Source organism: Dasypus novemcinctus, chromosome 13 (genome assembly GCF_030445035.2).
Source record: "Dasypus novemcinctus isolate mDasNov1 chromosome 13, mDasNov1.1.hap2, whole genome shotgun sequence".
NCBI classification, from domain to species: domain Eukaryota; kingdom Metazoa; phylum Chordata; class Mammalia; order Cingulata; family Dasypodidae; genus Dasypus; species Dasypus novemcinctus.
Window position 1 is genome coordinate 80274714 of NC_080685.1, and position 27807 is coordinate 80302520.

General features: G+C 34.4%; 1 protein-coding gene and 1 pseudogene across 4 annotated transcripts in view; both read left to right on the forward strand.

The window, feature by feature from the left end:
• The first annotated feature begins 1026 nt into the window (after window positions 1-1026).
• LOC101420575 (complement factor H-like) overlaps window positions 1027-27807 on the forward strand; it is a 103363-nt gene continuing 76582 nt past the window's right edge. Inside the window, exons 1-2 of one of the 4 annotated variants that reach the window (XM_058274905.1) lie at window positions 1030-1237; window positions 1377-1530. In XM_058274905.1, coding sequence (XP_058130888.1) covers window positions 1473-1530 — 58 coding nt within the window. In that variant the 5' untranslated portion in view covers window positions 1030-1237; window positions 1377-1472. Of the gene's footprint in view, window positions 1531-27807 lie in introns of all 4 variants that reach the window. The other 3 variants (XM_058274904.2, XM_071207628.1, XM_071207627.1) reach the window with 3 other exon arrangements.
• Window positions 6602-8032, forward strand: LOC111762323 (protein ECT2 pseudogene; annotated as a pseudogene).

Here is a 27807-nt window from a genome sequence, read left to right on the forward strand (position 1 = left end):
GTAAGATGTTATATGTTTGTTTTGTAAGTTCACAACTATTACTATACACGTATTGTTTGTGTATATTTATGCATGAGTGATATACTTCAATAAATTAAAAAACAACAATACATGTACTATATTATTCACAGTAGCACTATTTATATTGACTCCAAAGTAGAATCTACTGAAATGCCCATTAACAGACATATTTGGTATATACCAATAATGTAATACTACAGTGTATAGCAATCAGAATTGACAGTCTACAACTACATGTAACAATGTGGCTGATTCCCCCAAACATACTTTTGAGAGAATGATTCTAAACACAAAAAAGTAAATAGCTTATTATTTCATTTATAGAAAGTACAAAAGCCAGCAAATTTATTTCATGATCTTAGAGATCAAGATAATGGTCCTGGTCACCCTTGTGTGGGAGTGGAGTGGGGGTGGAGTGGGGGTGGGATAGGACTTGGTGTTAGGGCATAGATTGACTGAAAGAAAGCTCCCTAAGTTTTCTGGAAAGTCATGATGTTCAGTCTCCTGACTTGGATGCTGGTTGCATAGGGGGCTTCACCTTCTCTGTATTCAACAAACTGTATCTTGTAACATGTCCATTTCTCTTTATGTATATAATACTCCAATAAAAATTTAAATATGACAAACAAAAAAGGACAGTTAAGTGGATTGGATACTGTGCGCTACCCATGTGCCCCAGAACCCATTCTTCCTTCCTGTCCTTGTGCTCCCTTCTCTGGTTTCTGTGTGCAATTTATCTAATGACCAACACCTGCAGCTCTCTCTCTTAAAAAAAAATTAAGCATTTCTAGCTTTTGGTTTTTAAATTACAAAACTTATATATGCTAAATGAGAGTGAGCCTGTTGCTTCACACACACACAGATTCAAAATATTTCGGAGACTACGTTCATGAATTACGGGAAAAGCAGGCCCCAAAGATAAGCCAGCACTGCATTCTTGGCAAAGTATACTCCCGTTGTCTGGGTCTTGATTGTGAAAGCATTGCCTAATCGGAAGTTCTGTAAATAGTTTTTAAAAGAACCTCTGTTGTTTTCTGTTCTGAGCTATACTTACAATAGAAGTTTGAATAATTGGAGGATTTACGAAATACACAGGATATCACCAGTTATTGCTTTGCACATTCCAAGAACCTGAATGTGTTCCAGTGGAGAACATGCCTGGGTTTACAATAAATCAAAGAGCAGATCACAGTGTTAACCATTCAGTAGGAAAGTGGTGAGATGAATCCATTTGAACTCTGGCACTGCTGGGGCTGGTGGTTGATTTTTTCTTTTGCTTTGCAAAAGTTTCTGATGGGTGGAGAGTTTAGTGAGCCCTTTAATTTCTAAACTGTTTCAACTTCCTTTTGGTGCAGCTACTTTCCAGTGCTAAATCACTGTTTTTAGCAGAGGAGATCCTGACATAGCAAGAGCAGTGTCAGCTATTAAATATACCTTTAAAAGATCCAAAAATGAGGTTTTCAGTGAAGATTGTTTGTCTTATATTATGGACTGTTTGTGCAGCAGAAGGTAAGATGAAAAGAGAAAGACTATTTTTTCTATAAGTATATTATGAAGCATTCGTTACTGTGCTTTTCACAGAGGTAATAAAATTTAGCCTAAAAAATATGAGTTAATTATTTTTCAGTAGTTCATTGTTTGAAGGCCTTGATATTAAGTTTTAAATGTATAATTAGCTTATTTAATGGGATATCAGATTAATTATAATATTAAGTTAAAATTTAAGGAAATGTTTTAATATTTTTGAAAAATGTAATGTGTCATAAACATTTCCTTACTGATTATCATAAAATGAAATTTACTTTTATGCTTAGAATTTTCACCAAAATGCTTTATGCTATGATATTAAAAAATATGTGACCACTATTATATAAAACCAGAATTGGAATTAGTCAATAAAAGCCTTTAAATCATATAACATCTGGATGGCTGTTAACTCTGCCTATAGAGCAATTCATTTATCATTTACAATTTATATTGCTGTGACTTAGAAAGCCTTGTAAACAAGCATTACTTGAACCACTAGAATGTAAAAATTATTATAATCTGAAAAACAATTGAATACATAATCTTTGTACATTATTGTAGTTGTGTATGAGATATATTTTGGAAAAGCATGCACTAGAGCAGTGAATATGAGTACAGGAGTTTTTTTTCTGACAGTAGTAAGATAATTTCTAGATTTGCATTCAATTTAATTTTTTTACTGTTTCACAACTTTTCCTTTTGGAGACAGTTAATTAATATGTATTTGATCAACATTTTTAGACCAAAAAATTATATGTCATTCACAATTTCCAAAAGTTTTTCACTCACTCAACAAATAATGATAGAAGGGCAGTTATAGACCAGGCTCTAAACATTGAGGGGCATTAGTAAGTAAGACAAATCTCTGTTCTCAAGGGTTCCAATCTAGAAATATAAATATATTTAAAGTTATAAACTTCAGTAAAATTTACTTCCTTCAGTAGCTACTACCTCTTATTTGTTAAGTTTATTCAAATGTGTTTAATCATTTTTGAAGGACAGAGTCCTTTTTCAGTTATATTTTCTTAAGTGCTATTGTTTGATTTTTAACCTGCAAACCTTGTATCCAGTCACCTTCTAAACTAGGTATACAATCATGTTCCTGACCAAAATATTTTTAAATCTTTATTACTGAAACTAATATTTAAAAATAAAATATCACAAGTAGTTCTTGACAGTGTTAATGGCAGCAATCTAGCAAATGTCTTTTTCTTTTTCCTTGCTTAAGTGCTTTTGTCTTTTTCTCACTTAAACCAGAAAGTTTTTGGTGTTTTAACTATTTATATATTTTTTCCTGATTTTTTATCTAGATATCCTTTGACATGTAAGAAAGTTTCATATTATTTCTAGCTAATTTTTAAAATGCAATAATCAATTTTTAATTTAATTAAACTGCTTAAATGATTACAAAGTGGAATTTTTAATATTGCTAAAGTTTGGCATTACAAAGTATATGTAATGAAAATTAAATAATAGAGTTGAACTCATGGTTTACGTAACTGATTCTAGCTGACTTGTTTCACTTGCATTTTATTTTCCATCAATGTGTGCTCAAATACGACATTGGTTTCTTTGGTGAATTGAGGACTAACAATAACCATTATATACATCTGGATATATAACAGATAAAGTACAGCTTAAATATTTAAAACAATGCTAAGTCAACCACATAATTTTCACAGAACACATGCACCACACAAATTAGTGGGGAAAAATTACATGAATTTTCAGTTTCTACAGAACTGCTGTTTTATTCCTTTTTTCCAACTACTCACTAAAACTAAATTAGTTTGAAATATTAACTACTGGCAATTTGATTCAACAGGATAGCCTTGATCATTAAAAATATTCCTACCTACTTCTATATTTGCCTCTGTTTTTATTTCCCACTTGACCACTGAATTCCAAATTGAGAAACTAAAGAGAAAAAGTTTGAATACTATCACAATCTGCTCTACTCAACTGGACATAAAATTTTAATATTTCATAAACTATTTCTGCTGTGTTGAATTAAACATTCTCAAAATATATTACTAGTTCCTAAAGAGGAATAGTAGCTAATAGAAAGAATTTTAAACTCAGTTTTATTTTTCCTTTTTTCAATATTGGGGGACCAAATAGTACCTTTTAATTGCAATGTTTTAATTGCATTCACATTTCTAATTGTGTAGGAACATTGGTTTCTTCACTGTTGTCAAGAGTCGCTGCTCAGGGAGTCAACACAGACTGCCGAGAATCTGCTCAGATTTACAGGACTGTTTAAAGTAACAGTTTCTCAATCATACCACATTCTGCTTTCCAGAATATATTATTGCCTAGCTTTTTAAGGATCTGAAAAGTTATACTGTTTGAAATAAGGCAATAGTCCAGAAATTCCAGGATGATTAAAGAGAATAAGTTGAAACATCACTGAAACATGTCCACATACACATGGCTGTGTTGATTTGGTATTGTTATGTTTTCCAATCCTGGAGATTTAAAGGGCAAAAAAGTTATTTCAGGTTCCCAAATACAATATAGGTCAAAGATAGATGCTCTTCCAACTAGAATAGGAAAATTCATTCCTTTGTAATTATGTTGCTTCAAGTACAAGATAGTTTCAAATTTGAATTAACCATAATTTGAAAAATATAAATATTATAAATATAATCATTAACTAGAAATTAACATAACTTATTCTTAACAAGGATATATGTAAATGATATGTACCAGTCTATTCCAGTAAACATGTATTAGTGGCTTACAAGTTTATAATCACAGTTATATGTGTGAATTCTAGTGTGATGACTAAGAATGGCGCCCCCCCCGCCCCCCAAAAAGTTTCCACATATTTTCAAAGTTAATAGTGGGGGTATATACACGGATGGCGTGATTTAAAGTTTCCAATGTCATCAATATCTTTTCTTATCCTAAAGTGCTTTACATATTGATATTACCATAAATTTAATCATTCTGAAATTCATGTGGAATAACAAATACTCTGAAAAAATGTTCTGGGGTAGCTAAAGTTATTCACTGAAACTTTCTTTGAATTATCATAATCTGATGACTTTTCTGCAGCAATTTTAGTGTGTGTGTGTGTGTGGGTGTAGAAATGGATGATGGTGAGAATGAGAATAGGCTGAAGTGATTCTGGAAGATGAGGTATTTCCAGCTGAGACAGATCTGGGCAGTGAGCTCCAAGAGAAATAGAGAAAATGCCCACAGGAATAGCGGAATAGGGAGAAGTGGCCAGGGGAAATCTAGCTTAAGTTTAGGTATATCGTGGGATCGTATATGCTACTCTTTGGCCTGTGTATACTTTTAAACTAAAACTTATTCAAGTATTTCGAACTAAAAATGAAACTTACCTATAAGTTTTCCAAACTTTCAAAGCCAGGTTAGTAATATTTGTTCTTTTAGAGCCATTGGTTAATAGGACCTGCTCCAAAGTCTAAGTTGATCCGTTTTTATTTGTTCAGTGCCTGCTGTTTTGCAGCATGAGTCGCTTTCTACTTGTGCCTTTTTCTCACTCTACCTGCCCCCTGCACTGTCCCATCCCATTCCAAACCTGCCTAGGTGGTTGAGATCCTGACATCAATTAGTGTGTTCTCAGCTAACTAAAGTGTACTTTACCCATTTCTTAACAACTTTAACAAGTCTCAAGAAGTAGTGCATGAAAAGGGCAAGATACAATTGGAGGAGAAAAGTTAAAATTTAGTGTAAAATGATAAGAAAACATTAAAAATGGTTCAGAGAAAATAAAATAACCAAACAGGGGGGAAAAAAACCACTGAAAATAATAAAACAAATGATAAATGATTTGACAGAAAGCTTTTATTTGCTTTTAACATTTTAACTGAGAGATTCAAGTTTCTCCTAAGTTTCTCTTGTTAATCAGAAACGTAATAGAAAAGTTATTATAGAAATGTTTCGTCAAAATTTCTCAAAAGTTTTTTGGGCTAAATGAAAGTGATTACTAATATCAAAAACTATAACATAAATTGAAACTTAAACACGTAGACTAAATGCACAATGGAATAATAGACATTAGAGGATTTTGGTTTCAAGCAACAGGGCTTTAAGCACCCTACACTTTTCTTTCCATGTCTTATGTAATCTTTTACATTTTCTACTGTGCACTCTGCCCTTTCCACAGGTTCTCAATAATTTATAGGCATAATTGAAAGTTTGCCAGATAGTTTCATTTCTTTCATTTATTCACTCTTCATTTATTCTTTCAGTGGGTATTTTTGAGAGACTACTAAGTACCAGACAATACAATAAGCACTTTCAAAAAGGATTCACATACTGGAGGAAACAAAAGGAATGAGTATTGTATTTTATTATATTAATCTACTATATTTTTTCATATAAAGCATGGCTGAGATAAATAAATTATATATAGGATCATTTAGGAAAGACAAGAAACCTAATTTGGGGAAAGATAATGGAGAGAGGGGTGAGATTGGGAGTTGGTTTGTTGGTTTGTAAGTGATTGGATGGAAAGAGAGAACTATGTCAGGAATGTTCCTTTGAGGTTGTGGCATCTTGAATAGGTTGTGAAGGTTGAACAGGAGTTAGACAGGTGAAGGATGTAAGGAAACATCACTACTAAAAGCAGTTCTGTAAAACTGGATGACTGAAATCATCTCCCATATCTCTAATTCCTCATCAGCTGAACTTCCATAGGGACTGGCTAAGTGCAGTATTGGGTAGAGTAATTGCTGTTCATTTTTCTTCCCTTGTACTTTTAATAATCCTGCCTCAGAGTCCACTGATAATTTTTCAGATGGCAGATCTTTCCGTGTACAGTCTTCTCAGGGCCCATATTTTTAATATCACGCTATGATTAAGCTCCTTTTCATAGCAACCAGGCAAGCCTTATTAAAAAATATTAAAATATCATACTCCATATTAATTACTTACTACTATTAATTTCAGGAAGGAAACACTGTGTATTGAATATTATTGACCTTAGGAGTTAATTCTTCAAATATTATATCTTTAAAGAAACTTAATTTCAGTGGAATTTTTGAACTGTGCCCTGATAGTAATTTGTTTCAACCCTAATTATGACATAATTGTTATTCTGCCCAATTTCTTATGGTTATCTCTTGTTCTCTCATTTGCTCTCCATGATACCGGAATTTCTTTATGCTCTTTTTCATAAAAAATGTATAAAAGATATTGTATAGGCATATCTTTTCGGTGGGTCAATCTCCCAACGGAAGAGAGTATAACTATTTTTGGTAGCATCCCAGATATTTTTGATATGCACACTAAGATAAAGGATGATCCTTGAAGACATTATTAATTGGGATGAGAGCAAAAGCACTAGTGACATCTTTCTTAAATATTCAAAGAATTTGGTAAAAACCTACCAAATGTAAACTCTTTGAAATGAGCAAGGAAACAATTATTAAATGTGAAAAACAGAAACCAAGATTTCATGCTTTTATGAAGATAAAGCTAAATGTGTATGTCAAACCTAGCTGAATTTCTCATCTGACCAGTATAGAGGTTACCCAGTGTTGCACTACTTTTAAATGATCTTGAGAAGCATACAGATGAAAATTCTGACAAAACCACTCTAGAAAAAACTATTGGATCACCAAAGGAAGTAATGATGCATATTAATGAGGATGAGAGAAAAACAGATGCTCAAAAGAAATTTTTGATGTTGTTTATGAAGTAGGTGGATGTCTGGCAATCTTTATCTTCTCATCGAAGCTTATACAATGAGTTGAGACAATTCCTCTAGGTGAGTATCCCGTGACAGAGGAGAACAAGTAAACTCTCTTCCTCTTTAGTGACTGCCTGGAGATAGCAAGGAAACGATGCAAGGTTGTTGGCACTTTCAGGAGTCCTCATAGTCAGACTCGACCTCCAGCTGCAGTTAAGCATATTCATCTAATGCCTCTTTCTTAAATTAGGAAGGTGCTGAACGTAAAAGAGACATAGTGCTTTTGCCTTGCTTGTGGGCAAGGCAGAGCAAGCAAATGTGCTGCTCAGTTTCCAGATGATATCAAAGGAACTCCCAGAAGAAAATTGGCTGAAGATGCTGTGTGACATGTAGCCAACGACATTTGTAAAGCATTTGCTGAGAATCTTACACTGCTGACCCAGAATCCTTTGAAGTAAATACAAACGATACTGACAGTACATTGAATAGAGCATTGAGAGCAATAAAAAAAGACTTCCAAAAAGATTTCAAGAACATTCTTTCTTCCCAAAACTCCAAAAAAGAGTCCTATGAAGGGCTCTTATGACATCCCATAGCTCAGTGGAGGGAAAAAGTCCTCCCAGCAATGGCAAACATGAGTCCTCATTAAGCAGGCATACCACCTCCCTCCCTTGTCAATCTTCCATCCTTCTCTGAAAGAAGTCAAAACTTTAAGGAGATCTACACCTCAATTGATACGAAGCTTTAAAAAATCAAATTATAGAAACCTTTACAAACAGCTCATACAAGATACTAACTTAATTGGTGAAAACTGAAATGAAGATAGGTATCACTAAATGATGCCATTTGATTTTCATTTTGAAACTGTAAGGTTTATCTCATACATTTTTCAAGTTAACTCATTTAAAAAATATCAGTTTTGATGTAATTTATTTCTTTGCTCAAATCCCTCATATAAAGACCAATAATATAAGCTATTCATAATTTAAGTAGTTTTATACACCTGACACAGTAAATAATTTTTACTTGTAGGTGCCAAATACTGCTGTGAATCTATTTGTCTAGTGTCCGTGTATGGATTTATGGAAGTACATATTTGTGTATCTCAATTTGTATAGAAATTAAGTTATATCACAACACTTACTGGATAAAAATTTACATAAATTCCTGATTAGATAGTGGGGCCTCGTTTCACATTTGATGTTTAGAGCAGTTATTTAACTGCTGCTTTCGCATAATTTATTTTCTTCTCAAATGTTCCCAAGATCTGGCAGGTGGATTTAAAAAGGTTTGCCCCTATTAATAAGAATAATAGTTAAAGGATGTTCTTTCAAAATACTTACACAAATTGAGATAAGGACAGAAAGATAAAAATGTTTCTGTGCTTTTGAAAACATTTTTATGCTGCCCATTTAATTAGTCCACTGACATATTTTCTTCAAGAACTGCCAATTTATTTCAAATAAATGTGGTTGTTGTACCTGTATGTTGACAGTTTGACCACTTGCACCAAAATAATTTTTTATTGTCTTATTAGAAAACTTTGAGAATGTGGTTTAACTGAGCTTGACCATCTAGGCAATTAAAAGTCCCTATCTTAAGATATGCCTAATAACTGTTGTAACCCAATGCAGTGATTCAATACCTAATTTTATCTTACAAACAGAGCCAAAAGATGCCATCTAAAGTTGATGAAAAAACTACCAGAGTTTTAAGTGTTATTTGAAGTAAAAGAGGAAACCAATATAAGAACTCTTTATATGTCTTAAGCATGTATACAGAAAATAAATACCAGGGAAGATTGTGTGAACAAGAGATAGCCTTATCTTTCATATCAGATTATAAAAAACTACGTTGAAAAACAAGAATTAGTTATACATGTATTTTCTGGAACTATAATAATAACCAGAAGAAAAAAATGCCTCTGGGGAACAAGTGGGATGAAACTTTTGTGGGTAGATTACTTGAATAAAAATAATATCAAACAAATAAATGAATAAGAAAATTTTTGTTACTCTTCCCTCTCATTAGCATAACAAAATGGAAGGAATAACTGTTTGTGAAAGTGTTAATATATTTCTGGAAAAGTTTCTCTATTCACAGTTTTGGCGTCTGCATTTGAAAGTTTATTTATTTTTGCAGTAACTTGAGCATTATGAAAGTTGAAAGTAAAATACAGGCATATTAAAATACAATTAAACATAAATTTTGATGTGAAAACATGGACATGAAATTAAAAACACAAAAAGCCACCTTTTTTGGTGGGAGAATATTTTAAGATAGAATATTAGCACCATCTAGTGGAGCAAAAATATGTCTACTTAAGTAACAACAATAAAAACTGTGCAATATGAAGTCACTTATTAAACAAGTTCTTTAACATAAATGTGATAAAAATTTGAAAAAACTTCAAAGGAAATTTAGTCCGCCCAAATAAGTATTATTTTTTTGCATAAAATATAGTTTCAGAGGATATTTCTGTCCTATGAAATTTCATAAAATATTTTCATAATGAATATATTCCATAACAAAATTCTGCTCAGTTGATAATTTTTCCCCTTTGCCCTATTAAAAGAAATTCTAGAATATAATATTAAATGATTATTATAAAGCCAAGTAGAGAAAGGAGTTTATAAATGAAAATCAAAAAAGAAAAGAATATAGTAATGAAATTCATAATTTTATAAATATGAATTGTGAAAAGTATATGAGAATTTGCCAGTTAAAAAATATGTTGGGGATTTATTAATGTAATCATTCTAATACCAAGGGCAGTTATACCAGCAGCAGGAAGTATTGAATTATTGATAAAATCAGTAGGCATAAACTTATTAATCCCCTGCATGTTCTTCTTTTTATGTCATTAATTTTTTTTGCAAAATAAGAACCATGCTGTATTTGCAGACATGATTGCTTTAATATTTTATTGCAAAAAATAATAAAGAAAAATGGATAAAATATGAATGTACTCTTTTACAAATAATTATATTCACTCATGTTAATAGAACATTCCTAGCATCCCAGAAATCCACCATTGGTCTCCTCTGGATCAGTTTCTCTCCCTTTCTTCTAAGCAAAATAAAATTATCCAGATATTTACGTTCATTACATTTTTTATTTTCTTTTATAGTTTTATAGCCTATGTACACATTCTTACATATATTTATATTAGCAACAATTTGTAGTATTTGATGAACTTTGTGTCTTATTACTTAATGTGATTATTACTTTTTCCACCCATGTAATTGTGTGGCACCAATGTATTAATATTATTCCATTGTAAACATGGAAAAATGGATGAATTATTTATCCTTCATTCAACTGTTCATGACCATTGGAGTTGTTTCCATTTTTTACTATTAAGAAACAATACTGCTAGAAACATTACCATACATGAAATCTGGTTCACATTTGCATGAATTTCTCTAGGATATATCCCTAGGAATAAAATTGGTGAGCAATAGACAATGTTTTTCTTTATCTTCATTAATGTCACTGGGAGTTGCTAAACTCTTTTCTGAAGTGGTGGTTCTAAATTTCCCTCCCACCACTAAGAGTTTCTAATGCTCCACATCATTTCCAAATGTTGGGATTTTTAGACTTAAATTTTTGCCAATGTCATATTTTATATTTTTATTTGTGATTTATTGTGGTCGTCATTTTCAGTTACAGCAATTTTCATAAGTTTATTGTTCATATGGATTTTTCTTTTGATGAAGTACCTGTTATATTCCTTTGCCCATTGCCCATTGTTTTTTCCCCTTTATTAGAGAAATTGTGGGTTTATAGAAAATTCAGTCATAAAATACAGGATTACCATATACCGTTCCATCAACAACTTCCATTGGTATGTAACATATGTTACAGTTGTTGATAGCATATTTTTATAATAGTACTATTAATTAAAGTCCATGGTTTAACTTAGGGTTCACTACCTGTGTAGCACAATTTCATGGATTTTTTAAAAAATTTAATCTGTTACCATATATGCAATCTAACATTTCCCCCTTTTAATCATATTCAGGTATATATTTCAGCTCGATTTATTGTATTCACAATGTTGTGCTACCATTACCATCACCCATTACCAAAACTTTCCCACCATTCCAAATAGGAACCCTGTATATTTTAAGCCTTACCTTCCCATGCCCTATCCCCAATCCCCTTCCCTTGCAACCTATATTCTAGATTCTGACCCTATGAGTTTGCTTATTCAAATTGTTTCAAATAGGTGAGACCATACAAGATCTGTCCTTTTGTGCCTGCCTTATTTCATTCAACATGATGTCTTCAAAGTTCATCCATGTTGCTGCATATATCAAGACTTTTTATGGCTGAATAATATTCCATTGTATGTATAAACCAAATTTTATATCCATTCATCAGTTGATGGACACTTGAATTGCTTCCATCTTTTAGTAATTGTGAAAAATATTGCTGTGAATATCAGTGTGCAAATATCTGTTCAAACCCCTGCTTCCAATTCAGTTCTTTTGGGTATACACCTAGTAGTGAGATTGTCAGACCATATGGTAGTTCCATACTTAGCTTTCTGAAAAACTGCCAAATTGTCTTCCCTACAAGCTGTAGCATTTTACTTTGCCGCCAGCAATGAATGAGTGTTCCTATTTCTCTGCATTCTCTCCAACACTTATTATTTTCTTTTTTTTTTATTTTTTTATAGCAACCACTTAATGGGTGTGAAATAGTATCTTGTAGTTTTGGTTTGCATTTCCCTGATGGATAAAGATGTTGAGAGTCTTTCCATGTGCTTTCTGCCCACTTGTATAGCTTCTTTGGAGAGATATCTGTTCAAGTCTTTAGTTGATTTTTTATTTGGGTTCTTTGTCTTTTTGTTGTTAAGTGGAAGGATTTCTTTATGTATACTGGAAATTAAACCTTTATCAGATACGTGGTTTCCAAATATTTTCTCCCATTATGTAGGCTGTCTTTTTACTTTCATAAAAAAGTCCTTTGAGGAACAAAAGTTTTTTTTTTTTTAAATTTTGATGACATTCATTTATCAATTTTTCTTTTGTTGCTTATGCTTTGCATGTAGTCTATGAAACCCCTTGTCTATCATTTCAAAATACTTCCTAATTTCCATTATAATTTATTCATTGACTCTTAGAATGTTTCCTAATTTCTAAACCCATGTTTATTTTTTGTTGTTATTTTCTAGTTTTCTCTTTACTCCATTGGCAGTCAGAGAAAATATTTGGTTTGATTTTACTATTTTGAAATTTATTGAAATATGTATTATAACTCAATGTATTCATTTACATGATCTTTCATATATTCCTGAAATATTGTTGGTTGTAGTATTCTCTGTATGTATATTAGGTCATCTTTTATATATGTTTTCAAATCTTTTGTATCCTTATGGATTTTTTCTTACTTTTCCCATCAATTACCAAGTGAAATCTATTAAAGTCTCCCATTTTACTTTTGGACTCTTGCCTTATATGTATACATAGCCTTGATACTAGGTGCTACACCCTTAAAATTATTTTGTCTTTCTAATTAGTTGAACTATTTGTCATTATGAAGTGACTTCTTTTACCTCCAATAATATTTTTGCCTAGTAATAATTTAACGTCAACTTCTTCTGATAGTATTTGCAGAGATAATAGTTTCTACACCCTTATTTTCAAACTTTTTGCATTTGTATTGAAATATTACGTGTAGAAGGGTGGCCATGGTGGCTGCTGGGTGTGGAGAATGGGAGAAAGAGATGAGATGTGGAGGCATTTTCGGGACTTGGAGTTGTCCTGGGTGGTGCTTCATGGACAATTACGGGACATTGTAGATCCCCCCAGGGCCCACTGGATGGAACGTGGGAAAGTGTGGACTATGATATGGACCATTAACTATGAGGTGCAGCGATGCCCAGAGATGTACTTAACAAATGCAATGGATGTGTCATGATGATGGGAGAGAGTGTTGCTGTGGGGGGAGTGGGGAGTGGGGGCGGTGGGGTTGAATGGGACTTCATATTTTTTGAATGTAATATTTTTTAAAAAATGAATAAAAAAATATTACCGGTAAATAGCTCATATTCTGTTTTTATATTTAGCTTAAAAAGCATTGATTTTTAACGTGGCATTTTATCCATTTTAAATAATAAAATTACTAGTATGTTTGTGCTAAAATCTGACACTCAATTTGACTCCTTTTTGTATTTCTTCTCTTCAATCTTGCCATCTTTGAGCTGGCTAATTTTTATTGTTTAATCTTTTTTTTTACAAGTAGGCTGACAGTTTTAATCTCAACTTTCTTATAATTTTAGTAGTTAATCTAGCAATTAAAACATAAATTTTTAACTTATTGAAGTCTAATATTTATTTATCAGTCAGGTAACAACCAAAGCAGCATAATCAGTAGAAGATCTAGGTATCTATATACCTATCACATCTCTCTCTTTTTCTCTATTCCTCTCGCTCTCTCCTCTCTCTTTCTCCCCCCTCCCCTCCCTTCCCCTCCTTTCCCCTCTCCTCTCCTTCCCTCCGCTTCCCTTTCCTCCCTTCCATTTGCCAAGTGGCTGCTGTGACCAATACCACACAATGTGTTGGTTTAAACAAGTAACTAGAAGTCCAAAATCAAGGCATCGGCAAGGCAATGCTTTTTCTCCAGCGTCTGTAGTGCTCTGGTGCTGGCTTGCTGCAGTCTTCAGGATTCCTTGGTTTTCTGTCTCTGACTCCCATCAAATGGCCAGCTCCTCTCTTTGGGTCTGCTCTTCCAGTTTTAAAAAGCATCAGATGCAGCAGATAACTAAAGAATTGTAAGAGAATGAAGGAGATATATAAGTTTTTTCTGTAAAATTTTAATTTAACCTGACCTTGTAATCTACCTGAAATTTGTATGCTTTTGTGTACATGTACATGACTATATTTTTCAGTGAGTTGAGGATTCAGTCCCCAGAGATTACTAATTGCAAGACCACCAGAGTGGGTTTCAATTTGTGACTGTCAGTCAAACTCACACATTACAGTAAACTTACCCAACACGATGTTTACTTTGCCTCAAGAAAAGATACAGAACTGAAAGTATAGCAAAATGCAAAACAATTGTTTCATGGATATTTCAGACATGTAGAAACAGTTACTCTCAATTACCCCATGAAATATTTTCATTTCTTAGGGATGAGAGTTGATGCAAATGTAGTTCACCTCCATGCAAAGCAACTACAGGCCTAAGGATGCTAAGCTGTAATATCTAAGTAATTATCTAGAACTTAAAGGGTGATTTCTTTTCTCATCATTATTCTTTTCCCTATGCTTTCTTTGATTTAATTTAATATTTTTTCTATCTCCTTGAGTTAGAAGCCTAGATAAATAATTGTCAACTGTTCTTCATTTTTACTGTGTGAAAGCTATAATTTTCCCTCCCATCACTGCTTTAGTAGCATCCCCCTATTTTTGATATTAATCATTTTTCCATTACTGTTTAGTTAAATTTTATTTTTCATTGTGATTTTTTTGTTTAACCCCTGAATTATTTAATGGTGTTGCTTAACTTCAAAATTTTTGAGAGTTTTTCAGTTATTTTCTGCTAGTAATTTCTAGTGGTTAGGGAGTATACTTAGAATGATTTTGATCCTTTGAAATTTGTTGAGAATTGTTGTATGGTCAATTTTGGTGAGTGTAACTTGTACTTAGAAAAAATGTGTTTCATGAAGTTCTCGAAGGTTGTATTCTATTAATATATAAAAAGCTCAATTCGTTTGTTCATATCTTCTATATCTCCATTTTCCTATTTCCTTTTTCTATCAGATACCAAGATAGGTATGTTTAAATCTTAAACTCTCTGGATTTGTCTACTTATTTAAATATTTTGCATTTTGGAGATATGTTATTAGGTTCATACACAGTAGAATACTGGTAAATATATAATTCTTGTTAACAGGAAAGAATTTTGATTTGTAACTTTTGCTGCTTTTATTGTGTAAATACTCCTACCATGACCAATTTCATGCTACAACATGACAACTGAGCACTTTGCTGGGAAGAAATGCAAATGAGCAGCCTCTGTGAGTTAGTTTGAACCAGCTCCAGCATACTCTTTTCATACATATTCATAATAACTAAATCTTTGAGTTAAATTAACGTTTGTATTATTGTGAAATGTCTCTCTTTTTTATCTAGCAATAATTTCTGATTAAATTCTACTTTGCTCGATAGTAATATATTAACACCGTCTTTTTTTGGTTAATATTTATATAGTATATCAGTTTTTATCATTTATTTTCAACTTACCTATCCCATTTTATTCTAAGTAATCAGCTTATACTTGGGATTTTTGTATGTATATCCAATTAAACTATCTTAGATTTCAATTGGCGTGCTAAGTCAATTAAATTTAATGAAATTACTGATATAGTTATGTTTAGGTCTAACATCTTGCTATTTATTTTTTATTTCTCTCATCTCTTCTTTGTTCCTTCACTTTTTCTTCCTGCCTTCTTATGTATTAATCAAATATTTTTTACTATTTCACTATAAATTTTCTATTAGTAATTTCATATCTTTTAATATCATTGTTTTAATGCTTAGCCTAGCAATTAAAACAAACATTTAAATTATTGCAATCTATTCTAAATTAATACTTTTACCACATAGTAAACTATTCAAAAATTTTGAAGCAGGTTAATTTCATTTGTCTTTTCCTGACTTTCTTTGCTTTTGCTTTTACATATTTTACTTTTGAATTTGTATAAACCCTTCATGATATAGTTACTATTACTGATTTCAACAATCAGTAATTTTTTAAATTTATTCATATTGACTTCTCCAGTCCTGCTCATTCTTTCTTGCCCTTTTTTGTTTTCATCTGGGGTCAGTTTCAGTAAGCCTGAAGAACTTCTATTAGTATTTCTTGTACAGTGAGTCTACTATTGTTGAATTCATTCTCCTTTGGTTTGTTTGAGAATGTGTTTTTATTCTCCTTCATTTAGGAAGTATGTTTTTGCTGAAAATAGTGTCCTCTCTTTGTTTTAGTTTTTTTCTTCAGCACTTCAGAGACGCCAAGACATTGTCTTCAGGCTAGTTACTATTAAAATTTTAGCTGTTTTTTCAAATTGTTCCACTTTTCAGTTTTAGCCTCTTTTTCTGATTGCTTAAGATTTTACATTTATCTTTTGTTTTCAGTGATCCTTCAGTATGTTTTCTCTTTGTATTTAGATTATATCTGTAGGTTGATGTCTTTCATCAATTTTGGAAGACATAGTGTTATTATTTCTTTAAATATTCCTTTTGTCCATTCTCTCCTCAACTTTTGGAACTCCAGCAATATATATGCTATGCCACTTGACTCTGTCCCACCCATTTCTTATACTATATTATTTTCAATGTGTGTTTGTTTCTGTTATTTTTCTTTCTGTGCTTCAGTTTGAATATTGCTGAATCAACTGTTCTTCATGTTTTCTATGCCTATATTTTCTCTGTCCTATGGCCTTAAGAGCACCCAATGACTTTTTCTTTTTTAAGATTTATTTTTATTTATTTCTTTCCCCTTCCTTTCTCCCCCTCCCCCCAGTTGTCTGCTCTCTGTGTCCATTTGCTGTGTGTTCTTCTGTGACCGCTTCTATCCTTATCAGCAGTACTGGGAATCTGTGTTTCTTTTAGTTGCATCATCTTGCTGGGTCAGCTCTGTGTGTGTGTGGCACCATACTTGGGCAGGCTGTTCTTTCTTTTCTGCTGGGTGGCTCTCCTTACGGGGCACATTCCTTGTGCGTGGGGCTCCCCTATGCAGGGGACACCCCTGCGTGGCAGGGCACTCCTTGCGTGCATCAGCATGGCACATGGGCCAGCTCCACATGAGTCAAGGAGGCCTGGAGTTTGAACCATGGACCTCCCATGTGGTAGGCGGATGCCCTATCCATTGGGCCAAGTCCACTTCCCCCAATGACTTCTTATTTTAGATGTTTATATTGCAATTCTGGATGACCATGTAATTATTTTTATACAATAAGTTCTCTTTTGAACCTCCCCATCTTTCTATTCATCTTGTCCATCCTTTTCCTATATTACCCTTAACATACATAAAATATCTATTTTAAAGTCCTTGGATGTTAATTTTAACCACCAGGACCTGATTTGCTGCTTCTGCCTCACATTTATTTCTCTTCATTTTCTGTTAATTTGTTTCTGCTTCTTTGTATGCCTTTTATTTTTTTACTCAAATACAGACATTTTGTATGTAATAAGTGATTTGACTGAGGTTATGTTATTTCCCTCCACTACAAGAGCATTTGTTCTTCCCTGATCCAATCAAGGGTTGATCTGGATGGACTTAGGCTGCCCATTTAGTTTGACACAATTAAATCTGACATCAAAAATCTCAAGGCAGAGAACTTCTTGAGTGAAAAAAGCCAACACAAAAGGACAAATATTCTGTGATCTCACTGATATGAACTAATTATATAAGCAAGCTGATAGAGTTAGGGTCTAGAATATTGGTTACCAGGAGATGGATTAGGGTTACTGGGGACTGAATGCTTAATCTGTACAGAATTTGTATTTAGATTGATGCTAAATGTTTGAAAATGGATGATGGTGATTGTATTATAAAAATGAATGTGGTTAAAAGGGGAAACATTAAGATGTATATATTACTGTAATAAAAATTAAGATTTAACATAGGACAGTATAACACAGTGAACCCTATTGTAGATGATGGACTATAGTTAATATAAGAATATTCTTTCATGAATTATAACAAATGTATTATATAAACACAAGGTGTTAATAATAGGGTGGTATATGGAAAAATCCACATGATTTAAATTATGGATGATAGTATGATTTTAACAATCTTTCATCAATTGTTGTAACAAAGGTAATTACTGTTAAAAAAATAGTTCAGTTATAAACAAATGCTATCATCAGTTATTGTAAATGTTCCATACTAATGCAAGGTCTTGGAGGTGGAGTGGTGCATGGGAATCCTATATTTCATGCATACTTGTTTTGTAAGTCTACAGCTTCACTAAAAATGAAAAAAACCAACCAACCAACCAACAAACAAAACAAATGGCAATAGGTGTGATGGTCTGCTTCTGAGCTTTCAACTTGATTCTATTGGTCTATATAGCTATCCTTCTGACATACAATGCTGTTTTGAACACTGTAGCTTTGCGGTAAGTTTTAAAACCGGTAAATGTGAATCCTCCAACTTTGTTCTTTTTCACTATGGTTTTGGCAGTTAGGGACGCCTTACCCTTCTCAACACATTTGATGATTGGATTTTCTATTTCTGCAAAGAAGGTTGTTGGAATTGTGATTGTATCGAACCTGTAAATTTCTTTAAGTATAATTAACATCTTAGCAATATTTAGTTTTCTTACCCATGAGTACTTAATGTCCTTCCATTTATTTAGGTCTTCTTTGATTACTTTTAGCAATGTTTTGCAGATTTCTGTGAAAGTTTTGTACATCCTTAGATAAATTTATTTGTAGATATTTGATTCTTTTAGTTGCTGTTGTAAATAGAATTATTTCTTGATTTCCTCCCAGAAAGGATCATTATTAGTGTTTAGAAGCACTACTGATTTTTGCATGTTGACCTTGTATCCCATCACTTTTGATGAATTCACTTATGAGCTCCAATAACTTTGTTGTATATTTTTCAAGACTCTCTTTATGTAGGATCATGTCATCTGCAAATAGTTTTACTTCTTCCTTTCCAGTTTGGATGCCTCCTTTCTTTTTCTTGCCTAATTGCTCTGGCCAGAACCTCCAGTAAAATATTGAAAAATAGTGGTGAGAGTAGATATCCTTGTCTTATTCCAGAAGTTAGAGGGAAAGCTTTCAGTCTTTCACTATTATTATGCTATCTATGGTTTTTTTTCATATATGCCTTTTATCATGGTGAGGAAGTTTCCTGGTTTTCTATGTGTTTCTATCAAGAAAGGATGTTATGTGTTTCTATCAAGAAAGGATGCTAGATTTTGTCGAGTGCCTTTTCTGCATTTGACATGTATTTTTTCATGTAAAAAAATACATACTCATGTATTTTTTCTTCATTCTGCTAATGTAGTGTGCTATCTTAATTGATTTTCTTATATTAAATCACCGTTGCATAGGTGGGATAAATCCTTGGCATATAATTCTTTTAATGTACTGTTGGATTCAAATTGTTACTATTTTGTTGAGGACTTTTGCATTTATATTAATAAGAGAAAATTTCCTGTAATTTTTTTGTAGTATCTCTATCTGGCTTTGGTATTTTGGCCTCTTAGACTGAATGCCTCCTCTTTAAATTTTTGAAAAATTTGAGCAGGAAAGATATTAATTCTTCGTAATGTTTTGGCATGATTCACCTGTAAGCCATCTGGTCCTGTTTTTTTTTTTTTTTCATTGTGAGGTTTTTTGTTACTGTTTTGAGAGCTTTACTAATATTTGCCATATTGAGATCTTCTATTTCTTCTAGGTAATGTAGGTTGTGTGTTACTAGAAATTTGTTTATTTCATCTAGGTTGTCCAATTTGTTGGCATACAGTTGTTCATAGTTTCCTCTTATGATTGTTTTTATTTCTGTGGGGTTAGTAGTAATGCACCCCCTCTCATTTCTGATTTTATATATTTGTTTCCTCTTTTTTTCTTTCTCAGTCTATTTAAAGGTTTCTATTGATCTTTTCAAAGAACCAAATTCTCCCTGTTGCTTTTTATTCTCCATTTCATTTATTTTTGCTCTAATCTTTTCTAGTTTCTCCTTCTGCTTGTTTTGGGTTTTAGCCTTCTGTTCCTTTTCTAGTTCTTCCAGGTATGCATTAGGTCTTATAATTTGGTTCTTTCTTCTTTTAAATGTAACTCTTTAGGGCTATAAATTTCCCTCTGATCACTGCCTTCACTATAACCATAAGTTTTGATATATTGTATTCTCATTTTCAATTGTCTTAAAATATTTTACTGATTTCCCTATGATTTCTTCATTGATACATTGATTATTTAAAAGTGTGTTTTTATTTTTTATTTTTTATTTTTTTAAAATTATTTATTTATTATTATTTTTTAATTACATTAAAAAAATGAGGTCCCATTCAACCCCACCACCCCCACCCCCCACTCCCCCCACAGCAACACTCTCTCCCATCATCATGACACATCCATTGCACCTGGTAAGTTCATCTCTGAGCATCACTGCACCCCATAGTCAATGGTCCACATCATAGCCCAGACTCTCTCACGTTCCATCCAGTGGGCCCTGGGGGGATCTACAGTGTCCCATAATTGTCCATGAAGCACTATCCAGGACAACTCCATGTCCCGAAAACACCTCCACATCTCATCTCTTCCTCCCATTCCCCAAACCCAGCGGCCCCCATGGCCACCGTTCCCACACCCATTCCACATTTTCTCTGTGGACATTGGATTGGTTGTGTCCATTGCACACCTATGTCAAGTGAGGGCTTAGATTCCCCATGGTACTGGATGCACTCCTCCTGCTTCCAGTTGTAGACACTCTAGGCTCCATGTTGTGGTGGTTGACCTTCTTCAACTCCATGTTAGCTGAGTGGAGTAAGTCCAATAAATCGAAGTGTAGGAGCAGAAGTCTGTTGAGGCTCTGGGCCTGGGTGTCATATTATCAGTCCAGAGATTCAAATCCCCTACATATATCTTAAACCCAGCACCAACTACAATTCCAATAAAGTAGCATGCAAGTCTTGTGAAAAGAGATCCCCTCTGAGTCCAATTCCATCACGCAGAAACACCAGCTCCAAAGAAGGGCCATCTGTCATGGCAGTGAACCCCTTCTGCCATGACCATAGAACCCGTGGTTCTCTTTATCCCTCAAAAGAACCAATATCTGGGGTTGTATCTACCTTATCTGTCTCTTAGACTCTGTTCAGTTGTACATAAGGGTATTCCTTCTGACAACCTCCAGACTCTTTTTTAGAGACTCACAGCCTTATAATCTCATTTCTCCTTTCCATTTCCCCCTCACATTAGGTCAAACCACTTCCCGAAGTCATGTTATTATATGTAGACAGGTATATTCTGCTGTTCCGCATTGAATCTTTAATTCAAGGTCATTTTCTAGTTGCTTCTTCAGCTGGTATGTGGTAGTGATCCCTCGGTGCCAGGGAGGCTCATCCCCGGGTGTCGTGTCCCACGCTGGGGGGAATGCATTGCATCTACACGCTGAGTTTGGCTGTGAGAGTGGCCACATTTGAGTAACATGAAGGCTGTCAGGAGGAAACCCCCAGGCACAATGCTACTCTGGGCCTTGTTCTTATTGCAGGTGCATAGGCTCAAAAGTGTAGCCATTAGTATCAAGAGCCCACTGTTGGGCCCTCCTTCCTTCCTGGTTCTTGCCGTTGCACCTGGAGGATTGCCGCTGCTCTCCCAGGGCCCACAACAGTGACCCCCCGGCCAGGAGCCCAGTACCCCCCAGCTGTTGTTTTTAATTGTTTCCACTATGAGTATATATAGACATTACCATATACCCTGGGCATATGCCCTGTATAACTCCCTGTCAACCATATATATCCTGTCAATAACATCCCATATCAGTATTCCTCCGCTGCCATTGTTGAACCACTCTGTGATCCAAAACTTCCCGTAAAGTGAGTCCCAACATAATGTCAGCTTCAGAAGAGTCTTAGATCACCGAAATTCATATATATAATATAAAGTATTTCCCCAGATCCACCATAAAACCTTTTCCATTCCACAGAAATAATCTTTTAACTTATTCATATCATATTTCCTGAAACTGATGTACAGATTCCGAAACTATAGTTTTCAAACAAGGTGACATTTGTGCTTACCATGTGGTCCATACTTTAGGTTGTACAGTTTTCTAAATTTTTTAGTTATCTTAAGCCTTGTCTCATGGTTTTCATTATTAGTTTGTCGTCCCCTATATGTTTTTGGTGTAATATTAGCTGTTTTATATTCATCCTCGTGTACTCTCATATAACTCCTCTTTTGCCCCCTTATTTACCTTTGTTCCATCCATTGCACATCCATTTTCCCCTCCCCTTAGGGCCCACAACGCCTGCCAATCTAATGCCCTGGGAGCCGTCCTTTCTCATGAGAGATACAGTTCTCTCTATTCGACGGCACCAGTCTTCCCCAGGATATGGGTACACCCCACCCAATGGTAGAACCCACCTTGGCAAAATGAGCCTTCAGCTATTCCCTCCAGAGTCCATCCCACATCAGACCATACCCCCTGAGCGTCCTAACCAGGTAACCCTCCTACTTATACTTTGATATGTTTTACTCAACATTTAGTTCTCAACGAACTTCTGACACTCTCCCATGTTCGTATGTTGCCCCTTCCTCCCACCTATTTCTTGGACCATATTACCCCTCTTCCCATCCCCAGGCCCCCTCAAACCCAGAAAACCCCACCCGAAGGTAACCCCTTGCCCCCATTTTGTCCCTTCTTTGTGCTCATACTTACCACCAGCTCATCACTGATTCCACCCCTGCAGACATTAACTCACATCCTTCCTCCACCCCCCGATTTCCTGTAAGCCACTGTTCCAGACTCTAGCTCTCTGAGGCAGTTAACTTATTTCAAATCATTGAGGTCATATAGTATTTGTCCTTCAATGCCTGGGTTGCTTCACTCAACATAAGATTCTCAAGGTTCATCCATGTTATCACATGCGATTGTAGTGTATTGGTTCTTACAGCTGAGTAGTATTCCATTGTGTGTATATACCACATTTTATTGATCCACTCATCTGTTGATGGACATTTGGATTGATTCCAACTTTTGGCGATAGTGAACAATGCTGCTATGAACATTGGTGTACATATATTGGTTTGTGTCCTTGTTTTCAGATCTGATGGGTATATACCCAGCAGTGGTATTGCTGGGTCATATGGCAAATCTATGGATAATTTTTTGAGAAACCGCCAAACTGTCCTCCAGAATGGTTGGATCCTTCTGCATTCCCACCAGCAATGGATGAGTGTTCCCCTTTCTTCACATCCTCTCCAGCATTTGTATTCTACTGTTTTTTTCATGGCTGCCAATCTTATGGGAGTAAGATGGTATCTCATTGTAGTTTTGATTTGCATTTCCCTGATAGCTAGAGATTTGGAGCATTTTTTCATGTGCTTTTTAGCCATTTGTATTTCTTCTTTGGAGAAGTGTCTGTTTAAATCTTTTTCCCATTTTTTAAATGGGTTGTTTATCTTTTTGTTTTCTAGTTCCTTAAAGAAGGCTGTGTTGATTTTTATTGGGATTGCATTGAATGTGTAGATCAGTTTTGGTAGGATAGACATCTTAATAATATTCAGTCTTCCTATCCATGAACAGGGAATATTCTTCCATTTATTTAGGTCTTCTTTGATTTCCTTGAACAATCTTTTATAGTTCTTGATGTATAAGTTTTTTACCTCTTTAGTTAAATTTATTCCTAAGTATTTGATTTTTTTATTTACTATTTTGAATGGTATTTGTTTCTTGATTTCCTCCTGATCTTGCTCATTATTGGTGTACAGAAATGCTACTGACTTTTGCGCATTGATCTTATAACGTGCGACTTTGCTAAACTCATTTATGAGTTCTAGGAGCTTTGTTGTAGATCTCTCAGGGTTTTCTATATATAGGATCATGTCATCTGCAAATAATGAAATTTTGACTTCTTCCCTTCCAATTTGAATGCCTTTTATATCTGGTTCTTGTCTCAGTGCTCGAGCCAGTACTTCCAAGACAATGTTAAATAGGAGCGGAGACAATGGGCATCCTTGTCTTGTTCCTGATTTTTGAGGGAAGGATTTCAGGATTTCGCCATTGTAAACAATGTTGGCTTTAGGTTTTTCATATATACTCTTTATCATGTTCAAAAAGTTTCCTTGTATTCCGATCTTTTGGAGTGTTTTTATCAGGAAGGGATGCTGTATTTTGTCAAATGCCTTTTTTGCATCTATAGATATAATCATGTGGTTTTTTTCTCTCAATCTGTTTATATGGTGTATTACATTGATTGATTTTCTTATGTTGAACCATCCTTGCATACCTGGAATAAATCCCACTTGGTCATGGTGTATAATTCATTTAATGTGTTGTTGAATACGATTAGCAAGTATTTTGTTAAGTATTTTTGTGTATAGGTTCATTAGAGAGATTGATCTGTAATTTTCCTTTCTTGTGGTGTCTTTGTTTGGCTTTGGTACTAGGGTAATGTTGGCATCATAGAAGGAATTAGGCAGTGTTCCTTCTGTTTCGATTTTTTGGAATAGTTTCAACAGGATTGGTGTTAGTTCTTTCCGGACTGTTTTGTAGAATTCACCTGTGAAGCCATCTGGCCCTGGGCTCTTCTTAGTTGGGAGATTTTTAATGACTGATTCTATCTCTTTGCTTGTGATTGGTTTGTTAAGATCATCAATTTCTTCTTTCGTCAGTATGGGCTGCTTATGTGTTTCTAGGAATTTGTCCATTTCCTCTAAATTGTCATTTTTGTTGGAATATAGTTTTTCAAAGTATCCTCTTATGATAGTCTTTATTTCTGTGGGGTCAGTGGTGATATCACCTTTCTCATCTCTTATTTTGTGTATTTGCATCTTTTCTCTTTTTTTCTTTGTTAGTCTCGCTAAAGGTTTGTCAATTTTGTTGATCTTCTCAAAAAACCAGCTCTTGGTCTTGTTTATTTTTTCAAGTGCTTTCTTATTTTCTATTTCATTTAGTTCTGCTCTTATCTTTGTTATTTCCTTCCTTCTTCTTCCTGTTGGGTTACTTTGTTGTTGTTTTTCTAATTCCGTCAAAAGTGCAGTTAGTTCTCCAATTTTTGCTCTTTCTTCTTTTTTGATATATGAATTTATGGCTATAAATTTCCCTCTCAGTACCGCTTTTGCTGCATCCCATAAATTTTGGTATGTTGTGTTATCATTATCATTTGTTTCAAGGTAGTCATTGATTTCTTTTGAGATTTCCTCTTTGACCCACCCACTGTTTTTCTAAGAGTGTGCTGTTTCATTTCCAAATTGTCGTGTGAAGTCTGGGTCTCTGTCCCTTGCAAATTTCCAGCTTCACTCCACTGTGGTCAGAGATATTGTTTTGTATGATTTCGATCTTTCTGAATTCATTAAGCCTTTCTTTGTGGCCTAGCATATGGTCAATCTTGGAGAATGTTCCATGTGCGCTTTAGAAAAATGTATATCCTGCTGTGTTTGGGTGTAATGATCTATATATGTCTATTAGATCCAGCTCCTCTAATATACTGTTCAAATGTTTTGTTTCTTTAGTGATTCTCTTTTGAGATGTTCTGTCCAGAGTTGATAGTGGTGTATTAAAATCCCCCACTATAATTGTAGATGCATCTATTCTTTCACTTAGTTTTTCCAGCGTTTGCCTCACATATTTAGAGGTGCCCTTGTTAGGAGCATAAATATTTATGATTGTTCGATCTTCTTGACAGATTGTCCCTTTCACTAAAATATAGTATCCTTCTTTGTCTCTCACAATTGTTTCGCATTTAAAGTCTATTTTGTCTGATATTAATATAGCTACTCCTGCCTTTTTTTGGTTGTTGTTTGCTTGTATGATTGTTTTCCAGCCATTCACTTTCAACCTCCATGAGTCTCTGGGTCTAAGATGTGTCTCTTGTAGACAGCATATAGATGGGTCGTATTTCCTTATCCAGTGTCCCAGTCTGAATCTTTTGATAGGTGAGTTCAGTCCGTTGACATTCAGTGTTATTACGTTTAGAGAGTTATTTATGGTAGCCATATTTTGGTTGGATTTGTGTTTGTTATATTTTGTTTGTATTATTTTATTTTCCCCTTCTATTTTTGTCTTTCTTGTTGCTTTTACACTCTCCTCCATCTCTGACTGTCCTGTTTTTTCCTTTCTTCCTGCAGAACTCCCTTAAGAATTTCTTGAAGGGGAGGTTTCTTGTTGATATACTCTTTCAGTTTCTGTTTATCTGTGAATATTTTGAACTCTCCATCATTTTTGAATGCTAGTTTAGCTGGATAGAGTATTCTTGGTTGGAAATTTTTTTCCTTTAGTACCTTGACTATATCATACCACTGCCTTCTTGCCTCCATCGTTTCAGATGAGAAATCAGCACTTAATCTTATGGAGTTTCCCTTGTATGTGATGGTTTTCTTTTCTCTTGCTGCTTTTAGAATTTTCTCTTTGTCTTGAGCATTGGTTAATTTGACAAGTATATGTCTTGGGGTGGGCCTGTTGGGGTTTATGACCAGTGGAGTGCGCTGTGCTTCTTGGATATGTACATCTGTCTCTTTCAGTAGATTTGGGAAGTTTTCATTCATTATTTCCTGCAACACTCCTTCTGACCCCTTTCCCTTCTCTTCTCCTTCTGGAATGCCTATAATGCGTATGTTTGAGCGTTTTGCATTATCATTCAGGTCCCTAAGTCCTATCTGGATTTTTTCTACCTTTTTATTGACCACTTCTACTATCTGTTTGATTTCCAATGCACTGTCTTCCACATCACTAATTCTCTGCTCTGCCTCTTCTAGTCTGCTGATATTTGCTGCAAGTGTATTTTTGATTTCTTGAATTGTGGTGTTCATTTCCATCATATCTGTTATTTTTTTGCGCATGTCTGCAATTTCCCCTCCAAGTGTTGTCTTCATGCTGTTAACCTCTTTCATTACTTCATCAAATTTGTTGGTGATAAATGTTCTGAGATCTTTCATTGCTTGTGCGAAGTCCTGCCCCCCTTCCTGATTTTCCGTTTGTTGATTGGATTCAGCCATGTTTTCCTGATTACTGGTTTGGTTTGTAGATTTTTGTTGCTGTCTTGTCAACATTTTTTCTTGACGGGTTTAATCAGTTCCTTAGCTTCTTTGTCTAGTCTTGGAGATTAATTAGCTGTTGTTTTTGCGTAAGTGTTATATCTTCTCTTTGTCACTTTGTTCTTCTTATTCCAATTTCTTATTGCTAGTTAAGCTCACTTTAAAGGAAAGTATTAGTGCTGGGGAAAGGCAATTGTGTAAGGAAGGAAAAAGTGTGAAGTAGTTTTGGTGATATATGTTAACAAAGCAACAATATGAGTTCTGGGAGGATGGAGGTTAGATCATGTAAATTGTGTAGAGTTATAGTAGTAGGAAAGTACCTATAATGAGGTAGACAACTGAATATGGGAGAAATGTGGTACGTACTAAGAGGCTATTGTTTTCGTGAGAGAGGGAAAGAGAAAAGAAAGGTAATAGTTTCAGGGACAAATACCAGATGGAAAACTAAACAAAGGTATTAGAAATTAAGAGTTAGACACTTTGTGGATCAAAGAAAGGGAGATGGAATATAGGAGAGATAGCAGATGGTGGAGGATATCAAGTTGTAGGGGAAAGGGGATAGTGTAGATAGGCTAAATCTATTCACAGAGAAATGAGGCAGTGGAGGGTGAGGAAACCCAGTAAATGTGAGGTATTTCCTGTAGGACCTATTGTATTGTTAAGGTAAAATAGTATAAGAAGAATATTGGGGACAAGAAAGAGAGGATTAAAACAACAACAACAGAAACAACCACAACAACAACAAGAAATAAAAAATAAAAAGAAAACAAAAAACAAAGAACAGAAACCACGCCGCCAGGCTGGGCTGGGCTCGGCTGGGCTCGGCTGGGCTCCGGTCCCCCGCCCGCCGCCTGCCGCGGCTCGGCT